The 21,864-nt window shown below is 38.9% G+C and overlaps 1 protein-coding gene across 4 annotated transcripts in view; it reads right to left on the bottom strand.

The window, feature by feature from the left end:
• Nucleotides 1–5,257: 5,257 nt before the first annotated feature.
• PPEF1 (protein phosphatase with EF-hand domain 1) overlaps nucleotides 5,258–21,864 on the bottom strand; it is a 121,696-nt gene continuing 105,089 nt past the window's right edge. For all 4 annotated transcript variants that reach the window (XM_080652664.1, XM_080652662.1, XM_080652663.1 and 1 more), the window contains 6 exons: nucleotides 18,820–19,005; nucleotides 16,308–16,450; nucleotides 11,994–12,100; nucleotides 9,030–9,193; nucleotides 7,600–7,684; nucleotides 5,258–6,819 (listed from right to left, as the gene is read on the bottom strand). In XM_080652664.1, the coding sequence (XP_080508790.1) occupies nucleotides 6,611–6,819; nucleotides 7,600–7,684; nucleotides 9,030–9,193; nucleotides 11,994–12,100; nucleotides 16,308–16,450; nucleotides 18,820–19,005 (894 nt within the window). In that variant the 3' untranslated portion in view covers nucleotides 5,258–6,610. The remainder of the gene's footprint in view (nucleotides 6,820–7,599; nucleotides 7,685–9,029; nucleotides 9,194–11,993; nucleotides 12,101–16,307; nucleotides 16,451–18,819; nucleotides 19,006–21,864) is intronic.

Below are 21,864 nucleotides of genomic sequence, written 5' to 3'. Positions count from 1 at the left end.
TGAGATATTTTACACCCATCAGATTCACAAGGCATAAAACTATGACATCTAATGCTGGTATAAATGAGGGAAAAGGGAATTTTCATAAATTGCTGATGGAAATGGCACTGCCAAAGATTTTTTGGAAGACAATAGAACAACAGCACTTAATTTTAAAAGACATTTACTATACTAACCAGCAATTGGACTTCTGGCTGACTATCCCATTAGTAGGAGTAGATTAGTACCCCTATTTAGGAACATATGTTCAATATTTATTGCTTTGCCTTAGTGGCAAAGAGCTGAAAACAAAGTAAATAACTATTAAAAGCAGGATGGCTGAATAAAGACTGGTCTGCCATAGCACTGAATTATTATATAGCCATTAAAAAGAATAAATTAATAAGCAAAATGTTCATGGCAGCACTGTCCATAATAACCCCAACACTTATCAGTAGTAGAATGGATAAACAAATTCTGGTATATCCACACAATAGGATATTATACAGTAACCAAAATAAACAAACTACAACTACTATGAATGTTATAATTTTATACAAAAAAAAAAAGTATGTACTGAATGGTTCCAAATCTATAAAGCACAAAACAGGCTTAAAAAAAAAATCAATGCTCTTAAAGTTAAGATGATGGTTACCCTTGAGTTGGGGTGGAGGGTAGGGGTGAGGTTCATGAAAGAATGCATAATGGGGATCCTGGGACACTGGTAATGTTCTGTTTCTCCATCTGGGTGGTGGTTACATGGTTGTATTCATGGTGGAAATTCGCCACATAGTATACGCATGATTAGTGCATTCAAAAAAGAAAACGAATTAGAGCAGGGGTGGGGAACCTTTTTTCTGCCAAGGGCCATTTGGATATTTATAACATCATTCTCGGGCCATTCAAAATTATCAACTTAAAAATGAGCCTGCTATATTCGGTCAAACATTTCATTAACTCACCCCTAATGCCTTGGCAGGGCCAGACCAAATGTTTTGTGGGCCTTATATGGACCGTGGGCTGGACGTTCCCCACCCCTGAATTAGAGCCATTGAGTTTGCAGGGATTTCAACTAGATATTATTGGTTGAGAAAAGCAGAATGCATAAAATTATGTATAACATAATCCCATTTTTATATAATATACAACAATAAATCCACCTTGATTATGTATTACTATGTAAAATATGTACATATGAGGCCTATATATAGGTTTATATGGAACAGATAAAAATATGGAAGGCCATGTATAGGTTAACATGGCTTCCCTAGGTGAGGGAGAAGGAATGATGAAGGCCATGCTTGTGCTGGGGGAGGAAAGGTTAAAGGAAAAAAAGTGCCCCTATTCAAAAAAATATATAATATGATCCCATTTATGTAAAAAAACAAACTCCAACGTCAAAGAGGAAAAATATTTAAAAATAAGTTCGACCAAAGTTTAAAAATTGAGACTTGGTAAATGACACATGTTGCATAATTCAAGCACCATGGCATATTATGAACATTCAATCATTGTCCAGATAAAAATATAAAGCCCTCAAGATTATTAACAAATAGCAAATAAAAAAGTCTACGGTATTTACCAGCTTCTAGAAATGTAGTAGACTCAGACAATCTGAAAATCCTTTTACTATAATCACCTAGAAGTACTGGGTAAAATGTAACATAATTATTTTAAATGTACAGCTAGGCTCATAAATAAAAAAAGCAAATCCCCGGGTGCCAGAAACAAATAGGGAAGTGACAAAACAGAGGGGTGAGTGCTTGAGCTAATGGGGGTGGGGGGTATTTGTCTCCAGAGCCTAGGGCTCTGGTGGTAATTCCCACACAGCAGTAGCAAATGAGGCTTTGGCTTTGGGAGGTAGGGAATTGGAACTGAGAGCTTTGCATAAAGCCAAGACCCTCGAAGGACTATTCTATTTATGAAAGATTTATAAACAAGAGAGACCACAGGGCTTTAGGTGGAAGAAAAAAAGAAAAGTTGAGAATACTAAACCACAGGACCACAATTCACATTGCTTTTACTCTACGCACATCTCAGAAACTCCAGACTAAAAAATAATGAAAGAATTATTCCTCAAGCAGAGACACTCCTGAGGCACAAGGCAGAAGCAAACAAAGACTTCTCTGAAGAGATGCTCCTACATCCCAAACATCATGGGGTTTTCACAGAAAAAAAATATAAGCCCTGTTAATGATGAATTCACAATAAAATAACAAGGTCTAAGAATGAACAATCCAACCTGATCAAGAGTTTGTACATAAGACAAACATACAATTACACCCAAACAAACTCCAAATACAGAGAGATAACCAAAATGAGATTATAAATGGAATATGTATAAAATGCCTGAAGACTAGAAGGGAAACAATAAAATCATTGGAATGAAACCCTATGAAAGAAAGAGCATTCAGAATTAAAAGACAGAACAACAAAAAACCCACACCATAATATATGTTGGAATGAATCTTTAAAAAAAAAAAGATTACAATAATGGTGAGAAATTCTTTATTAAAAGACATTAGCAAAAACAAATAATTGGGGAAAAATACACCATGTTCATGCATAGGAAAACTCAATACAGTAATGATGGCAATTCTGTCCAGATTAATCTATAAATGTAATACAGTTTCCATAAAAATCCAACAGGGGATTTCCCAGAATTAACAAGCTTATCCTAAAATGTGTACAGAGGACTAACGGATCAAAGAAATGTTGAAGGAGAATAAAGGTGGAGGAAAAGAATTCATAATAGCAAATACCAAGACTATTATAAGCTGTAGTATTTAATACATGAGATATTTGTCAGATGATAGACCAGAGAGACCATTGGATCCTAACAGAAAGCCTAGAATTAGAGCTTAATATGACAGAGGTGACATTTCAAATTAGCAGGAACAAATGAACAATTTAGTAAATGGTGCTTCTACATCACACCCCAAAATTTCCAGTGGGTAGAAGAGCTGAATGCTTTTGAAAAGTAAAATGTTTAAAACTTTTTGAAGAATACTATTATAGTAGATTCTCCTTATTTGCAATAGTTACGTTCTCTATAATCTCTGTGACCACCGAATTTGCAAATTGTTCCTAGGGAAACAATTGTTCCTTTGGTCACTGTGAGCTTCTGATAACAACATTTCTGTCACTCAATCAACAACATAACTTTGTTTAATGTGTGTTTCTGTTTAACAACACCTCATTTAATACATATTGTTGGTTAACACTGAACTCACGGCTAGCAACACTAACTCATGTCTGAATAAAGTAATTTTCTCCATAAGGCACCTCACCACTTTCTTGCACTTAGGAACACTAGACAGCACTTCAATACTACATTTGGGGGGCATTACAAACAGCAAGATCGCCAACAAAAAACATAAAAATGAAAACAAAACAGTAAAAAAAAATCCCATGTGACACTAAATAGACTGTCAGGACACTATTTACAGCAAGAGAGCTGGAAGAAGGCAGACCATCACTTTGTTCGACCTCAGGTGGGAACATATGTGACTCAAAATGTCCACTACTTTGCACATAGTCACCATAAATATCGATTTTCATTTATAAGTAAATTTTAGTGAGTACGTGAAGTTGCAAATATAAAATCTGTGAATAATAAGGATCAACTGTACCTTTATGATATTTCCATGGTTGGAAAGGATATTTTTGGGTTTTGGTAAGATTCAAAAATTACAAATTATAAAGAAAAATTCAAAACTTTGCTTGAAAATATATGTCAGAAAGAAAGTGAAAAATCAAGTCACACACTGGGAGAAGATATCTGCTTCCCAAATAAAGAACAGTGGGTCAGCATGAAGAACTTTAAAGTTCCTAAAAATTAGTAAGAAAAAGACAAACAGCTGCAGTATTATAATAAGCAAAAGATAAGAACAAGACTTTCTTAGAAAACAGACTGACCAACAAACTAATAAGATGCTCAATATCACTTGTAATAAAGAAATATAAATTAAAAGTGAGATTTTTCACAACTCTCTATAAACACATACACACACAGAGGTCTGGGCAAAAGTATGTCTATAATTATTCGTATGGAAAATACAATAATAAATAATAATACAAGAACAAACTGTGTTTTTCATGTACTCACAACTGTAAACCCACCTTTGCCCATACCTGTGTGTATATATATATATATATGTATATATATGCTTTGTAAAATTGAATTGTGGTTAAGCACAGCTCATATCGGGCACAAGTTTTACAACATTAAATAGCAATCTTTAGTAAAATCAAAGTACATTTTTAGGTAAATTTCCCAATAAAGGCAGATAATTAATTCCAGAGATTAGAAGCCCAAGGGAGAAAATAAGAATTCCAGAAAGAACCTGAGACTCAATAACCAGATGATTTAGGAAGCAACAACAAAAGGCCATTCGGGCCGAAACCGGTTTGGCTCAGTGGATAGAGCGTCGGCCTGCGGACTGAAGGGTCCCAGGTTCGATTCCGGTCAAGGGCACGTACCTTGGTTGCAGGCACATCCCCAGTGGGAGGTGTGCAGGAGGCAGCTGATCGATGTTTCTCTCTCATCGATGTTTCTAACTCTCTATCCCTCTCCCTTCCTCTCTGTAAAATATAAATAAAATATATATTAAAAAAATAAAAAAGGCCATTCGGACCAACAAGGTGCATCAGCAGCAGCAACACTGTGTAGGAGCTACACAATGGCTGTGCTTCCCTTTGTCTTCCATCTCTCTCAAGAGTCTCCCCCATGGCCTACCTTAACTAGAAACATACAAGACAGGGAATTCTGAGAAATGTAATTCAGCCTATTCAAGTTGACACATTACAAAGCCATCACATTATTTAATGTTTATGTGTCTCTTCAGATCCTCCTTTCGTTCTTGAGTCAGCTTTAGTAAATTATATTTTCCCCTAGGAAATCGTCCATTCTCCAATTTTTTAAAAAAATTATTGGGATAAAGTTATTCACGGTATTTTTAGCAATTTCTGCTAGAGCTTGTTATATCCTTTTTTGGTCATTAATATTATCTTCTTATATGCTTTCTAATTTCATTGCATTATGATCAGAGAATATAGACTCTTTGTTACGGATTGCTTGATATTTGAGATATTTTTAGTGGTCTAATACAGTGATTTTCAACTGGCGTGCTGCAAGAATTTTTAAAACATGCAATACCTGATCATTCAGTCAGGGGTACTGATCTCTTTTCCCTTATACTGTCAAATAAAAAACTGACAACAGCCAACACAATAGCCATCCAGTGTGAATGAATCAAAATTATACCTATTATTTTTTGTCAGATTGGCAAAAATATAGTTTTTGGTGTGTCGTAGGATTTTAGTAATTAGTTTATGTGTGCCATGAGATGAAAAAGATTGAAAATCACTGGTCTAATACATGATCAATTTTTATAAATGTTCCATATGTGCATGAAAATAATATGCATTCTCTAAAATTAATTGCAGAGTATACACATACAGACACACACATTATCAGGTGGATTAATTTGGTTGTCCAGTCTTCTATATACTAACTTATTTACATGATCAATTACTGACAGGTATACTCAAAATCTTCCTCTCTTTCTTCTAGTAGTTATGTCAACTTTTGCATTATAAATTTTAAAGCTCTTTTATTATATGCATGTTTATAATTATTATATCTTCCTGGTGAATCACTCCTTTTAGCATTCAGTAATGACTTTTTATGCCTAATGATATTCTTTGCCTTAAAGTATATCCTGTCTAATGTTAACATTGCTATGATTTTAATTATGCTGTTTCTTCCTACCCCATAGGGTTTTCTTTTACTTTCCTACCAGCTCATTCATACATTTAAAAATATATTTGTTATATTTTATCCATTATTTTGGTGTATACAGCAGGCATTGTTGTAGAAAATATATCTACCCTGGCATATTGATAGATCTAGAAGTTCTCAAACTTAGAGAAAAATTAAAATACACTTGCCTTTAAACAGAAATCTCTTCTTGTGTTTGATATGTCACCAGAAGAGCAGAATAAATTGCACAATGTATACATAACCAAGGCCTCATCTTACCCATGAAGGTGTCAAACCATATTCAAGGCAGGGCTCAAACTGAAAGTGTTCACTTTGTATCTCCAACGAACAACAAAATAATATGTCTTCAAATAATGTATTCCCACAGCTTACCCTGAGAATCTGACATAGCCCCCAACCCTGAAGGGTGGTTCCCCCACAATTAAGAATTACTGGTTTATGGTATCACCAAAGAAGATTACAGTTGAAAGCTGGAAATATTTTATTACATTAATAGTTCAGTATTCCTCCTCCTGTTCCTAGACCACTTACAGATGGTGTAGTTTTTTTTTGTGTTCTACAGGTTTCTTTCTTTTAGTATGTTTCTAAACTGCTCTGGTCTCCTGGTTAGTGGACATCAAAGAGACCAACACTAGGCTCAAAATCAGTTTCTCTCTAGAAATGTGTGAGTCCTACCACTGGAGCTGACATTTAACCTAGTCTTAACGAAACAGCTTACTAGGCACTGCTAATACCCACATTACACATCTGCTCATGGCAGAAATTGGGTCTATTGTTTCTACTATTGGTACTGCAAAAGACTGTATTAGTGACTATATTCATAAGGAGGGAAAGCTCGACTTCTTGTTAAGCAAGTTGGGTGTTTGATTTGTTCAAGTTGTCAAGTTGGTGTACTACATAGAAAGCCTTTAAAAACTCATTAAAGTCGATGCTTCCATCTTTGTTCAAGTCCATTCTTTCAGCAAGCTCATCAACTTGGGAATCACCAATATGAAGGTTGTAGTGTCTACAAAAAAGTTTCCACATGGAATGAAATTCTTCCATAGAGATAAGACCTAAAAGAATATAGGAGAAGGCTGTAAGGAAACCATACAGATTGAATAGTCCCAATTTGAAGTTCACTAACATGCAGAGGGAAAAGATATGCTGGGACTCAATAAGAGCATTGCAAACAATGACCCTGTCATTTTTTTATAGGCAATAATTTACTTTTGTGTTTTTACCATTAATTTTTTGGTGTTCAATAATCTCTGTAGTTAAGGATTACCTGATGATTTTTTAAAGTTTGAAAATATGGGTGGTGGGCACACGATGAAATATACAGATGATGTATCATAAAATTGTACACTTTAAACCTATATAATTTTATTAACCAATGTCACCCCCAATAAGTTTAATGAAAAAAAAAATAAAGTATTTCCGCAAGCAATAAAAAGTTTGAAAATAAGTAATTGTGCATCAAAGCTAAGCAGAAAATGAGTTTCCATAGCCCTCAGTCCCAAAAATAGAATCAGAACTCTAGGAATGATTTTTATTGCCAGGAGTAATTATGATGTTTAAATGGACAGTGAATTATCTTTTCATCTGTGCTGGTGACTTATAAAAGGAGCTATTCTTGTCTGACTAATGGATACATAGGCCTATATAGGAGCACATAGTCTTGAATACAGTTTGTAGCCAAACTAAAATAACAATAGTATTAAAGACGAGTTCTCCCCTACCCAAAGTTAAATCAAGTTTGGATAAAGTATGCAATAGATGAAAACAGAGTTCTGATTTCAGAGAAACAAACTAGCCTTTGCTCACTGCTAGTGAACTAATCAAAGTTCCTTTACCTGAGTGATCAGAGTCGATGACATTAAAAATGATTTGCAGGTCAGATCGGTATCTGTACAGAGTTTCAATGAGAGCTGACTGAGCCTAAAATAAAGATTTTCTAAGTGTTAAAACATAGAATTAATAACATAGATCAGTTTTAGTAAACATAACAAGCATAAGACACCATCACCAATTCAAAGTAGGGGATTTAGATAGCCATTTGAAAAGGCAGGCCCAACCCTCTTTAATCAGATAGAAGAACATGCTCTTACGTTCTGAGGGGTCTGCAGTCTGCACTCCCCAAGGGACAGGGCCAGAGCGAATCAGGAAGCAGTAAATAACAATAGCCAACATTTACTGAGAACACCTTGTGGTGTGCCAGGCTCTGCACTGAGAGTTTTTCTGTGCGTTGTTTCATTCAGTCCTTAACACAGCCCCAAGGAACAGAACTACTATTATGTCAATTTTACAGATTAAAGAACAGAAAGGTAAAGTAAGTTTCCCAAGGTTCATATAGCTGGTAGGTGGGATTTGAATCTCAGCTGCCTGAGATCAAGGCCTATGAGCTCAGTCACCATGGTAAACTGCCTCTTAAGTGAGGCCCAAAGTCTCCTTCCTGTGAATATTTGAGGCTCCCACCTGCACTTTTACTTCCTCTCTCTGCTCTTAACTTCTCACCTCCCCTGCAATCATTCCAGTCTTAGTTCCCATCAGCTCACTTTCAGCCCAATGTTATAACTAATTGCTAATGAGTCATTAATTAATAAGTATAGGGGGGTCTGACAACTCTTCCTGGGATATTTCTATTTTAATAAAGGATTCTAAAATTTAAAAGTCCTTAAGGTGCCTGGCCAGCATGGCCCAGTGGTTGAGCATCAACCTATGAACCAGGAGGTCATGGTTCAATTCCCGGTCAGGGCACATGCTTGGGTTGTGGGCTCCATCCCCAGTGGGGGGCATGCAGGAGGTAGCCAATCAATGATTCTCTCTCATCATTGATGTTTCTATCTCTTACTTCCTCTCCCTTCCTCTCCGAAATCAATAAAAATACATTTTTAAAAAGTCCTTAAGGTATAAAATGTCATGTCAGTAAGACTATACACTCACAGTTTAATAGGGAATATGTTGAGTATTTTAAAGGGAGTGTTATATGAAAGACTGGATGTCACATCTGCACTTCTGCTGGACAGCACTTAAGAGAGGAATCACACATTTGACATGATTTGCTTGCAGAAGCTTTTTCTCTTTTTTGCTTATCATTAGAATGCACATTTTCCTGAATAGACCACAATGCACCTGGGAGATCCCTCTTAGGCATTTCCTAAGATTGTCATTCCTGTCCATTAGATGATTCCACTCGCAACTTTTCAAAGGACCAAGTTACTCTTACAGGTTGCCCAAAGGGTGTTTATAGCCAGGGTTTTAGCCGGGGCTGTGTTTCACTTGCCTCTTTCACAGGTTTTTGAATGTGAATATCGTGGAAGCAGGTCATGTAGTCAATATTCCCATCTTGGTCTGTGAGAACTAGATGTGAACTAAGGGTTCTCCATGGTAAATTCAGTCCCAAAACGTTCTCCATAGAAAAAGCCCACTGGCCCATAGAAATTTTTCCTAACAATAACAACCAAAAAGAACAAGAAAAGAAAAAAAAAAGAAGACTATTAGTTGGTTCATAATTTGATTTTAAAAATGCAACCTCCTCAGGGGAGCCAGTGGGAAGCCTGGGGTTCCAATGCCTGGGTGCCTCCTGCTCCCCTTCCCAGTTTGTCCTACCAGGCCCCACGGCTCCAAGGGAGGAACTACTAAAGAAAGTCTTTGGTATTCCACAGCTCTTTCCTTTACTGTTATGTGTAAGCAGTCAGACTTTGGGTGTTAGATGTCTTTTTCCTTTTTCTGATTAACAAAATAAAGTATTTTATAATAGAAGATTTGAAATGCAAAAGGAAACAAAGAAAACGTTATATAAAGGACAAAAGATTACTTTTATCTTTAACATTTTGACATATTATTCACTTTTTATTTTCCCAGATTAAATACCCTTTAATCCCCTAATATGATATGTAGTTTTTCAAAATATAAATCTTTATTTTTCCTGATTATTAAAGACATGCTTATTTGAAATGCTTTTGAATAAACAGAAAATAAAACAATATTCACAATTTATATGTCCATTCTACTGTTGGTAGACACTGGATTATCTCCAATTTGGGGCTATCACAAATAGTGCTGCTAAGAACATTTCCATACATGCCCCTTTGGTGCATTGAACCTATGGCTCAATTTGGGGAGAATTTATGTCTTGACAACATTGGCCCTTGAACATAGTAATATCTACCCATTTATTTCAATTCTTTTTCATTTCTTTTAATAATATTTTAGATGTCTCATACATCAATCATTTGGTTTCTTCCTTGGTACTTGATTATCTATTATAAATGGTATATTTTAAGGTTTTATTATCCATAAGTTAATTGCTAGCTACACTAATTATCAATTTATTACCACTCAGCTCCAAATGTACCCTTCCTTGCCCTGTTTTGTGATATTGGAGCTGAATCCTGTAAATATTTCCTTTTTTTGGCAGCTGGTATAATGTTAGGCTTTGTCAGCAGAGGGTTCAGGAAGAAAGACATGGCAGAAGAAATGGTTTTTGTATGCTTTGCTTCCCACTCACTAGTGAATTTAGCTGAAACCACAGTGGTGCCTCCCTTGCCAGCAGTGTGGGAGACACAGTGGTGCACACCTCAAAGAGAGTTTTGCTGGTATTACAGTGGGTGGCTTCATCCTCTCCAGCCCTGTCCCTCTAGCTGCAGACCAACTCTGACCTGAGACATATCAGTGACCTTCTACTCCCTGCAATGAGCCACAGTCACACCCTCTCCAATGAGGTCTGAATTTTAGCCTTGGTTGGAAGTAGGAGACTCTTCCAAGTTTGTTCCTTCCTTGGGTACCCTCTCTAAGCTTTAGAGATAGTAGCTGTTCCCTACACTTCCTATTCCTATATTCTTTTATCTCTTTTAGTAATTAATCATTTCTTACTAGTTAATAATTCTTTATACTAAGTTTCACTGTTCAAAACAGTGTTGTGGTTTCTATCTCCTGAATAGGCTCTGACTAATACGTAGTGGCATTTTATTTTTTCCTTTCTAATTCTTATGGTTTTAACTTGCCTTATTTCATTGGCTAATGTCCCTAGTAAACAGTATTAAGAGTAGGCATCTGTATTAGTTTCCTACTGCTGTTATAACAAATTACCACAGAATTAGTAGCTTAAAATAATACAAATTTATACTCTTAGATTTCTGGAATTTCAAAGTCCAAAATCAGTTTCATGGAGAAAGGAGATGCAGCCTGGAGATTTATCACACTTACTGTGAGGCTGGTAAACGCACTACAATTCTGCCTCTAGATTTCTAGCTATTTTTTAACAGGCAGGCCTTCCAGAGTGTCTAGTCTGACATATTACCAAAATAGAATTTAAATTCAGGATTGTTGTTTGAAAGAAGCTTACTGAAAAGGAGGACTACACCTTTTTCCAAGCATATAGTGGATTATATTTTACTAGAGGCCCAGTTCACGAAATTCATGCACGGGGGTGTGTGTGTCCCTCAGCCCAACCTGCACCCTCTCCAATCTGGGATCCCTCTCACAATCCAGGACTGCTGGCTCCCAACCACTCGCCTGCCTGATTGCCCCTAACTGCTTCTGCCTGCCAGCCTGATCACCCCCTAACCACTCCCCTGCCAGCCTGATTGACGCCTAACTGCTCCCCTGCTGGCCCGATTGCTCCTAACTGCCCTCCCCTGTCAGCCTGGTCATCCCCAACTGCCCTCCCTTGCTGGCCCAGTCACCCCTAACTGCCCTCCCCTGTAGGCCTGATTGCCCCCAACTGCCCTACCCTTGAGGCCTTGTCCCTCGCAACTGCCCTCCCTTGCAGACCTGGTCCCCCCAACTGCCCTCCCTTGCAGGCCTGGTCCCCCCCAACTGCCCTTCCCTGCAGGCCTGGTCACCCCCTAACTGCCCTCCCCTACTGGCCTGGTCCCCCCCAACTGCCCTCCTCTGCAGGCCTGGGTCCCTCCCAACTGTCCTCCCCTGCATGCCTGATCGCCCCCGACTGCCCTCCCTTGCAGGCCTGGCCCCTTCCAAGTGCCCTCCCCTGCTGGCCATCTTGTGGTGGCCATCTTGTGTCCACATGGGGGCGGCCATATTTGACTACATGGCGGGTGGCCATCTTGTGTGTTGGAGTGACTGTCAATTTGCATATTACCCTTTATTAGATAGGATTTTATCTCTGTCATTCCTCAATAGTAAAAATAGAGAACTGAGATCTTAAGAAAGCAAAGGAAATAAAAGCAGATCTATATATAACCTGGCATGTTAAGAAATGGTAAGCATTACATAATTTTATTACCTGATTTAGTGTGGTCTTGAAGTTGGAAACTATGAATGAGATCAGTTTTTCGTGAAACCACTCTCTCTTTCAATATCCTGATGGCACTACTTTCTATGGTATTCACCCTATGTTAAGAAAACAATTATTAGGTGAAAATTACATAAATTATCATGTTCTGTTTCATTTTAATGTACTATGTTACCACTCACCAGTTTCTGCTTTAAGAAAAGTTTTAATTGATTTCAGAGAGAGGAAAGGAGAGGAAGAGAGATAGAAACATCAATGATGAGAGAAAATCATTGATTGTTTGCCTCCTGCACACTCCACACTGCAGATCTAGCCCGCAACCCAATGTGTGCTGACCAGGAATCAAACCATAACCTCCTGGTTCATGGGTCGACGCTCAACCCCTGAGCCACACCAACTGGGCAATAAAAACATTTTTTTTCAAAATTAGCCTGCTATATTTAGTCAAACATTTAATTAACTCACCCCTAATGCCTTGGCAGGGCCAGGCCACAGGATTTCGTGGGCCATATAAGGCCTGCAGGTCAGAAGTACCTCACCTCTGTTATATACCATATTAATAGAATAAAGGACAAAAACCACATGATCATCTCAATAGATTCAGAAAACATATTTGACAAAATCCAATATTCTTTCATGATGAAAACACTCCACAAACTAGGCATAGAAGGGAACTTCCTCAACTTGATAAGGCGCATCTACAAAAAACAACACAGCTAATATACTTAATGATGCAAGACTAAATGGTGTCCCTGTTAAGATTGGAAACAAGACAAAAATATCTGCTTTCACAACTTCTATTCAACATTGGTCTGAAGGTTCTAACCAGGGCAATTAAGCAAGAAAAAGAAGTAAAGACATCCAGATTGGAAAACAAGTACAACTATCTCCATTCACAGGTAATATGATCTTGTATATAGAACATCCTAAGGAATCCACTAAAAACTAACAGAATTAATGAAGAAGTTCATCAATATTGCACAAAACACAAAAAAATAAATTGTATTTCAATACACTAAAAATGAACCATCCAAAAATGTAATTAAGAAAAGAAATCCAGGTTCTGCACAGCAAAAGAAATCAGCATCAAAATGAAAAGAGAGCCCACTGGCCCAAACCGGTTTGGCTCAGTGGATAGAGCGTCGGCCTGCGGACTCAAGGGTCCCGGGTTCGATTCCGGTCAAGGGCATGTACCTTGGTTGCGGGCACATCCCCAGTAGGAGGCGTGCAGGAGGCAGCTGATCGATGTTTCTCTCTCATCGATGTTTCTAGCTCTCTATCCCTCTTCCTTCCTCTCTGTAAAATATCAATAAAATATATTTTAAAAAAAAGAAAAAAAAAGAAAAGAGAGCCCACTGAATGGTAGAACATATTTGCCAATGATACATCTGATAATGGGTTAATTTCCAAAATATATAAAGTACTCATACAACTTAACAAAAGGAAGACAAACAACCCAATCAAAAAATGGACAGATTTAAACAGATACTTCTCCAAAGCAGACATACAAATGGCATATGGAAAAATGAGACATATGGAAAAAATGCTCAACGTCACTAGTCATTAAAGAGATGCAAATTAAAACAATAATTAGGTACCACTTTACACCTGCCAGGATGGCTACCATCAATAAATCAACAAACAAGTGCTGGTGGGAATGTGGAGAAAAGGAAACCCTAGTACACTGCTGATGGTAATGCAGACTGGTACAACCACTATGGAAAACATTATGGAGTTTCCTCAAAAAATTAAAAATGGAACTGCCATTTGACCCAGTGGTCCCACTTCTAGGAATATATCTTAAGAAATCTGAAACATCAATCAGAAAGAGCATATACACCCCTATGTTCATAGCAGCGCAGTATATAATAGCTAAGATCTGGAAACAGCCCAAGTGCCCATCAGTAGATGAGTGGATAAAAAAAATTGTGGCACATTTACACAATGGAATGCTATGCAGCAGTAAAAAAGAAGGATCCCTTACCCTTTGAGAGAGCATGGAGGGACCTGGAGACTATCATGCTAAGTGAAATGAGTCCATCAGAGAAAGACAAGTATCACATGATCTCACTTACATGTGGAATCTAATGAACAAAATAAACTGACAAACAAAATAGATCCAGAGACAAGGAAACATGCAACAGACTGAGGATCCTTAGAGGGAAGCGGGGAGGGGAGAGAGCAATCAAAGAACTTATATGTATATATGCATAATCCATGGACTTATGTGAAGGTCTGGGGAGGGGAAATGAGTGGGAAAGGAGTGAGGGTCAATGGGGAAAAAAAGAGGGACATCTGTAATACTTTCAACAATATAGATTTTAAAAAAAGAAAAGAACTCCACTTACTATAGTACCAAAAAGAATAAAATACTTAGAAATGAATTTAACAAAAGACGTCCAAGACTTGTACACTGAAAAGCACAACACTGTTTAAGGAAATGAAAGGTCTAAATAAATAGAATAATATGGATTGGAAGACTTAATATTGTTAAGCTGGCAATAGCCACAAAATTGATCTTTAGATATACATTAATCCCTATCAAAATCCCAGTTGGCATTTTTTGCAGAAGTTGAGATGCTGATTCTAAAATTCATAGACAAATGTCAGGGACACAGAATAACCAAAACTATCTCAAAAAAGAAGAACCAGGTTCGACGTACATTTCCCAGTTTCAAAATTTACCACAAAGGTATAGTGATCAGGACAGTGTATTACTCACATTAGGATAGACATATAGAACAATGGAATACAATTTAAAGTCCAGAAATAAACATGTACCTTTATGGTCAATTGATTTTTGACAAGTGTGCCAAGACAATAGAATGGGGGAAGGACAGTCTTCGACTGATTGTGCTAGGACAACTGAATGTCCGCAAGTACAAGAATGAAGTTGGATCCCTATCTTACACCATACAAAAAAAGTAACTCAAAATGGATCAGACACCCAATTGTAGAAACTTACTCAATAAAATTCTTAGAAGAAAACATAGGAATGTGTTTGGGGTTAGGCAATGGCTTCTTAGATTCAACAAATCATATATCTAATAAGTGACATGTATACAGGATATATAAAGAACTCTTACAACACAATGATATAAAATGGGGGAATAATATACATAGGAAATTCAAAGAAGAGAAAATGCAATTTCCAAAAAACATAAGATGGGTAAACTCAGCTTGGCAAAAATAAGAATAATAATATCTGAGACTAATGAGTATGTGAAGAAACGGTATATTGTTCTTCAGGTTGTTAATTATTACAACTCTTGGAGTATCCAGCAACATTTTAAACATATAAATCCATTCTGGATGGCCATTATTTGAGCAAGATTTACTCACTTTACAACTGTTATGACATGTGTACACTACAGAATATTATGTATCTATTAAAAAATGAATTAGGTCTATATGTACTAACTTGGAGTGATGTTCATGATAGAATCTTTAGGGAAAAATCAGTTGTAGAATAATAGAGTGTGCAGTGTGATTCTATCTTTATAAAAAGGAATGTATGTATGGTTTACTGACTTTCTCCTCCTACTAGGATATGCATTTGATGAGGGGAAGGATTTTTGCTTATTTGGGTTATTGCTATATCACCTGTGCCTAAAACAGTGTCAGATACATAGTATGTGCTCAATTTGTTTTTTATTCAATGAATAAACAATTGCTTATTTATTTTTGTAGGAACAAGGAGAACAGGGTGGAAGGTCCACACCAAGCTATTAATTTCAGTTACCTATGGGGAAAAGGATTATTGAAAAGTAGGGGGGAGATCATTAACATTTTCTTTATCTATATATTTTTTGGTCTCACTTCTTAATAATAAATATATTCATTTTATAATGAAAAATGTTAAAAAGATAATGTTAAAGGGATAAAAAGAAGACAAGCTATGAATGCCATTACATGGAGAAACACACACAACTCTTTTGTCATATACACTGCTGGATAGAGAAGAGACAAAGAAGTAACTCCAGACTGGGCTGTTTGCGGGTGGGGACAGACAAAACTATAGGTTACAGGGCTGGGTGGTGTGGGGACCTTTTTTTTTTTTTTACATTCAATTAAGGACTGGATGTTGACCACTTTATCCATCTAAAGAGATATATAAATTTAAAAATTGCTCTTCTTGTTGTCAAATATGAATGTATTCGCTACTTTGTGTCTGGAACTATTTCCATACCAAGGAGTAAACAATAAGTAGTTGTCTTCACCCTCGTGGCTGTTCTTAGTCACTTTGAATTGGTTCTATTTGTTCACCAGTACCAGTGTTCAGAATTCCCCTTAGAGTATACACACCTTTGATGAAGAGGTCCAAAGCACGTTGCCTTTGTTACTTGGTACTGGAAAAATCGAAGAGTTGTACAAAAACCCACCTTGATGTAAGCTCCTCTATTGCTGCCTTCTTCATAATAATTAGAAGCAGAAAATACTGTAATAACCTGATTAAAGAAAAAGAGGATCAGGTTTACATAGAGGTAATTCTCAAAATGTCCTTCAATAAAGTCAGAAATAGCTCAAGTCTTAAAAAAGCAAAAATCAAACAAAGTTCAGAATCCATACAAATTATTCAAGTCTGTCAAGATTTCTTGTGATTCCATTGGAGAGTAACAAGGCTTTTAAAACAGTGTCCCCAGAAGTACTGATTTCTAGCCTTCTCCTCACAGGGTATGGCCTTGCAATCCTGTGTATAATCTCAGCTTCAATCTTAGAATCCTCCTTAATGCTCTGTTTTGCAAATTCTTAATTTTCCAAGGGGGTAAAGCCTTTATTTTCTTTCCTTGTGATATTTGAGCATTCAAAATAAAACTTGTCTAGTATCAGTCTTTTGTTTTTGCTTGGAACTGACTGATTTAGAGGGCCCAGGGCCCTCCACAAAACCAGTGCTTCAAGGGCAAAGAAATAGTAGCTAAAATAAGGGACCACGACCATTCTGTTGGCCTTGGGGCTGTGGTGGAGGATGGAGGGTAACATCTGTCAGTGACAAGAAACCTTGCTTAGGTCAAGTCCTATCCTAATAAGTCAATACTATTTTCTAATTACCAAGATCACTCCAAGTTAGTACATATAGACCTAATTCATTCTTTTTAATAGATACATAATATTCTGTAGTGTACACATGTCATAGCAGTTGTAAAATGAGTAAATCTTGCTCAAATAATGGCCATCCAGAATGGTTCCAGGGTTTTGCACTTAAAAACAATACTGTAACAAACATTTCTCTCTGTGTGTGTATATATATGCATAAGTTTTAGTGCTGCTTTTAGGTAAGATTTCAAAATATGAGATTTATGGATTTATATGTTTAAAATGTTGCTGGATACTCCAAGAGTTGTAATAATTAACAACCTGAAGAACAATATACTGTTTCTTCATATACTCATTAGTCTCAGATATTATAATAAAAGGTTAATATGCAAATTGACCCTAATGGCAGAACCACCAGGAACGACCGGTCGCTATGATGTGCACTGACCACCAGAGGGCAGACGCTCAATGCAGGAGCTGCCCCCTGGTGGTCAGTGTGCTCCCATAGGGGGAGCTCTGCTCAGCCACAAGCCGGGCTGAGGCCTGCAAGTGTAGCAGTAGTGGCGGGAGCCTCTCCCACCTCCTTGGCAGCGCTAAAGATGCCCGACTGCGGCTTAGGCCTTCTCCCCACAGGACATCCCCTGAGGGCTCCCAGGCTGCCAGAGGGATGTCTCACTGCCAGCTTACGCCCGATCCCCCAGGGAGCATGCCTAAACCAGCAAGTGGACATCCCCCAAGGGGTCCCGGACTGTGAGAGGGCACAGGCCGGGCTGAGGGACCCCCCTGAGTGCATGAATTTTTGTGCACCAGGCCTCTAGTCTCTAAATAATACTTGCCTTAACCACCTTGCAATTGTTAGTAAAAGCCTAAAATGTACTAATATAGTTAAGAAAAGCAAAAGTGTTGAAATAGAAGGAAATGACATGCAAATTTATATTCTTTTGTATTCATCACAAAATGGGCTCTACAGCAGCGGTTCTCAACCTGTGGGTCATGACAACCTGTGGGTTGAGAACCGCTAGCAGGGTTGCCTAAGACCATCAGAAAACATAGATATTTATATTAAGATTCATAACAGTAGCAAAATTAGTTATGAAGTAGCAACGAAAATAATTTTATGGTTGGGGGTCACCATAGCATGAGGAACTATATTAAAGGGTCGCAGCATTAGGAAGGATGAGAACCACTGCCTTAGGGTAAGGGACAGGGAGGCCCCGTCCAACAATGTATGTAAACCCTGCAGTCTCCTATTTCTGTATACCAAAGCATGGTTTTCTCTCTAGCTACCAGGGGAGACATCTACCCATGGGCCTTTAGGTAAGACACATCTACACTAATAAAAGAGAAATATACAATTTGACTGTCACTTCATGATGCCCACCAGCCAATCAGGAGTGAGTATGCAAATTAACCTCATCGCCTCCATGGAGACTGACAGCAGGGAGGAGGCAGCTCCCAGCACGGCCTGCTTGGCCTTCGCCACAGCAACCAGGGAGCAGGCAAGTGCGGCCCGCAGGCAGCACCCAGCACGGCCTGCTTGGCAGTTGCCACGGTGTGGAGCAGGAAGGCCCTGCAGAGAGCAGAGAACCATGGGGAGTGGGCCTAAGCCGTCAGAAGGACATCCCCTGAGGGCTCCCAGATCGGAGAGGGTACAGGTCAGGCTGAAGGACACCCTTCCCCCACCCATGCACGAATTTTGTACACCAGGCCTCTAGTCCTGTGAATAAAGACTGTGCTTGGGGGAAGGATGTCTATGATGGTGTCACCAACGATGTTAGCTTACCTTCCCATCATGGCAGACTTCATACCCTTCAGGTTTACATTCGTGAGACCTAATGAGCAGCTTCAAACGGTTTTTATTAAGAAACTTCGTGGTAACATCTGGCCCAAAATAGCAGCCCCCTCCTCGGCATGTGTTTGGATAACAGCCTCGTTTCCCTCTAGGATCACTCCACAGAATATCGATAACCTTAAAACAACAAATCAGATTAGGCTGCTATTTACAAGTGAGAGTTTATCTTTCTAGATTCCAACTTCTTTTCCAGAAATATTTACCCACATTATCCTAAACTCTTACTATTTCTCATTCCTCCTTCAAAATTGTTTCATATTTTTATCCTCCATGAATCTCTTCAAGAATAGTTTTAATGCTATAGTCACCACAATCCCTTTCTGCTAATCCCCAATAAGCAATGTTGCAAAAATAGTAACTAATGTAGAAATACCTAGTAATCATGAATAATCAGCCCTTGGCTTTTTTTTTAACCCATCACAAATGTTTCATAATTGCTGAATCTACAAAAGTATTTTCTCTTGAAAGAACTTAATTGTCATGTTCAAAGGAGATAGCCATTTCCCCACAATGAACACACATTAGATATTCTTAATATGGCCAAAGAGATAAGGTAGGTCTCTCAGTTGTGGCTTTGGCCCTGGTGTTTATACTGTTGAGTACATAGGGTGGGGAAGCCTTTTTCCTATCACAAATATAGACAACTGCTTATCCAAGAATACCTCCTAAAGCATCTCTTTTGACTTTATGCCCCCTTAATAAGTAAATTTCAGTTTCAACAATACATTTAGCCACTGGTTGGTTTCCACAATGTGTTCTCCTAAATCCACAAGTATTTTATTAGCATAACATTTTATTTTGGGGCTGAAATAAGCAAAAGCAGTCTACATGATGCCCAGGACCAAAGTCCCAAGTTTCTAAGAATATTTTAATAGAAATTTGGGGGATTCCTGTTCGTGGCTGTAATCTACGTATGATGTTTCTTTATTCAAACGTCTCCTACAGGAGCTTAAACAGTAGTGAGAAAAACTAATTTTGTTACTAAATATGTATAACCTTGAGAAAACTCTCTGGATCTCAGTTTCTAGATCTTTCAAAGCAGAGGTTTGGGCCATAAGACTTATAAAGTATATCAAAGTTCTAACAAACCGGAGAAACTAAGATGGCAGCATAGGTAAGCACCTAAACTGCAGCCTCGCACGACAATTTCAAAACTACAACTAAAAGACAGAACGGACACCATCCAGAACCACAGGAAAGCTGGCTGAGTGGAAATTCTACAACTAGAAGGAAAGAGAAAAGCTCACAGAGAATTGGAGGTACGGCAAAGGGTCTTTGTGCACCCAGAGAGGAAGGGCGGCTGAGAGCCTGGCTGACTCTCTGGTGGGAGGGGGAAGGAAGCAACCGACGGCACTGAACCCCAGTTCCGACTGCAATGAACCCCAGTTCCGGGCGAAACCCCGTGGACCCAGGCTCATACAGGGGGAGTCTGGACTGTCAGGTAGAGAGAAAGGCACCCGGAGACTCGGAGACCCGGGGGAGACCCGGGGGAGTCCCGGCGGGCAGAGGTCTGGAGGCTTGCGCGCCAGTGTGCATAAAGGCTGTGGAGGTTGCCACAGGCTTTCCCTAGCAGAAGGGAGTCGGAAGATCCTGACTACACTGAACCCCAGTTCTGACTGTACTGAACCCCAGTTCCAGGTGAGCCCCTGGGGACCCACGCTCTTACGGGGGGGAATCTGGACTCTTGGGCGGAGGCTCGAGAGCCGGGGAAGGCAGAGGTCTGGAGGCGCGCGAACCAGTGCGCACAAAGATTGCAGAGCTTGCCACAGGCTTTCCCTAGTGGGAGGGAGTCAGAAGCTCCTGACTGCACTGAGCCCAGTTCTGACTGCACTGAACCCCAGTTTCAGGCGAGCTCCTGGGGACCCACGCTCTTGCGGGGGCGGGGGGGGGAATCTGGACTCTCGGGTGGAGACTCAGGAGCCGGGGAATGCAGAGGTCTGGAGGCGCGCGCGAGCAAGGGCAAGGTTGACGGGAAGCCGAGACTATCTGCTCCGCCCTGAGACTCCACCCCATCCAAGCTGAGCACAGAGGCTTTTGCAATTTGGCAAGTCTAATCCTATAAGGCTGTCTCCAGCACCGAACTTCTCCCAGCGTAGACACAGCTGATCCTCACAGCCAACTGGCCTGGAGGTCAATTCCTCCCAGTGATACCAACAACAATCAAGACTTAACTACAACAAGGCTGTACACACAGTCCACAAAGGGGTGCACCAAGAGTATCCACCTCAGGTTAATTGGGGAGGCCGACCCACTGGGCCATATAGGAAACCTAGCACACAAACCTACCCTACCAACTCAGGGAAGCAGTGAAAATGCGGCAACAAAGAAACAGATCACAAACAAAAGAAATGGAGGAAAACAAACGACTGGATATAGAATTCAAAACCACGGTTATAAGGCTCTTCAAGAATATCCTAGAAAAGGCCGATAAATATAACGAGACCCTCGAGGATATGAAAAAGGACCAACTAGAAATTAAACATACACTGACTGAAATAAAAAGTATTATACAGAGACCCAAAAACAGACTAGAGGAACACAAGAATCAAGTCAAAGAATTGAAATACAAAGAAGCAAAAAACACTCAACTGAAAAAGAAAAAAGAAAAAAAAATCCAAAAAGTTGAAGATAGTGTAAGAAGCCTCTGGGACAACTTCAAGCGTACCAACATCAGAATTATGGGGGTGCCAGAAGAAGAGAGAGAGCAAGATACTGAAAACCTATTGGAAGAAATAATGACAGAAAACTTCCCCCACCTGGTGAAAGAAATAGACTTACAAGTCCAGGAAGCGTACAGAACCCCAAACAAAAGGAATCCAAAGAGGACCACACCAAAACACCTCATAATTAAAATGCAAGAGCAAAAGACAAAGAGAGAATATTAAAAGCAGCAAGAGAAAAACAGTTAATTACCTACAAGGGAGCACCCATACGATTGTCAGCTGATTTCTCAACAGAAACTATGCAGGCCAGACA

The sequence above is a fragment of the Plecotus auritus genome, assembly GCF_963455305.1.
Source record: "Plecotus auritus genome assembly, chromosome: X".
Lineage (NCBI taxonomy): Eukaryota > Metazoa > Chordata > Mammalia > Chiroptera > Vespertilionidae > Plecotus > Plecotus auritus.
Note: the sequence above shows the minus strand (reverse complement) of the source record. Positions and strands in the feature narration are given on the sequence as shown.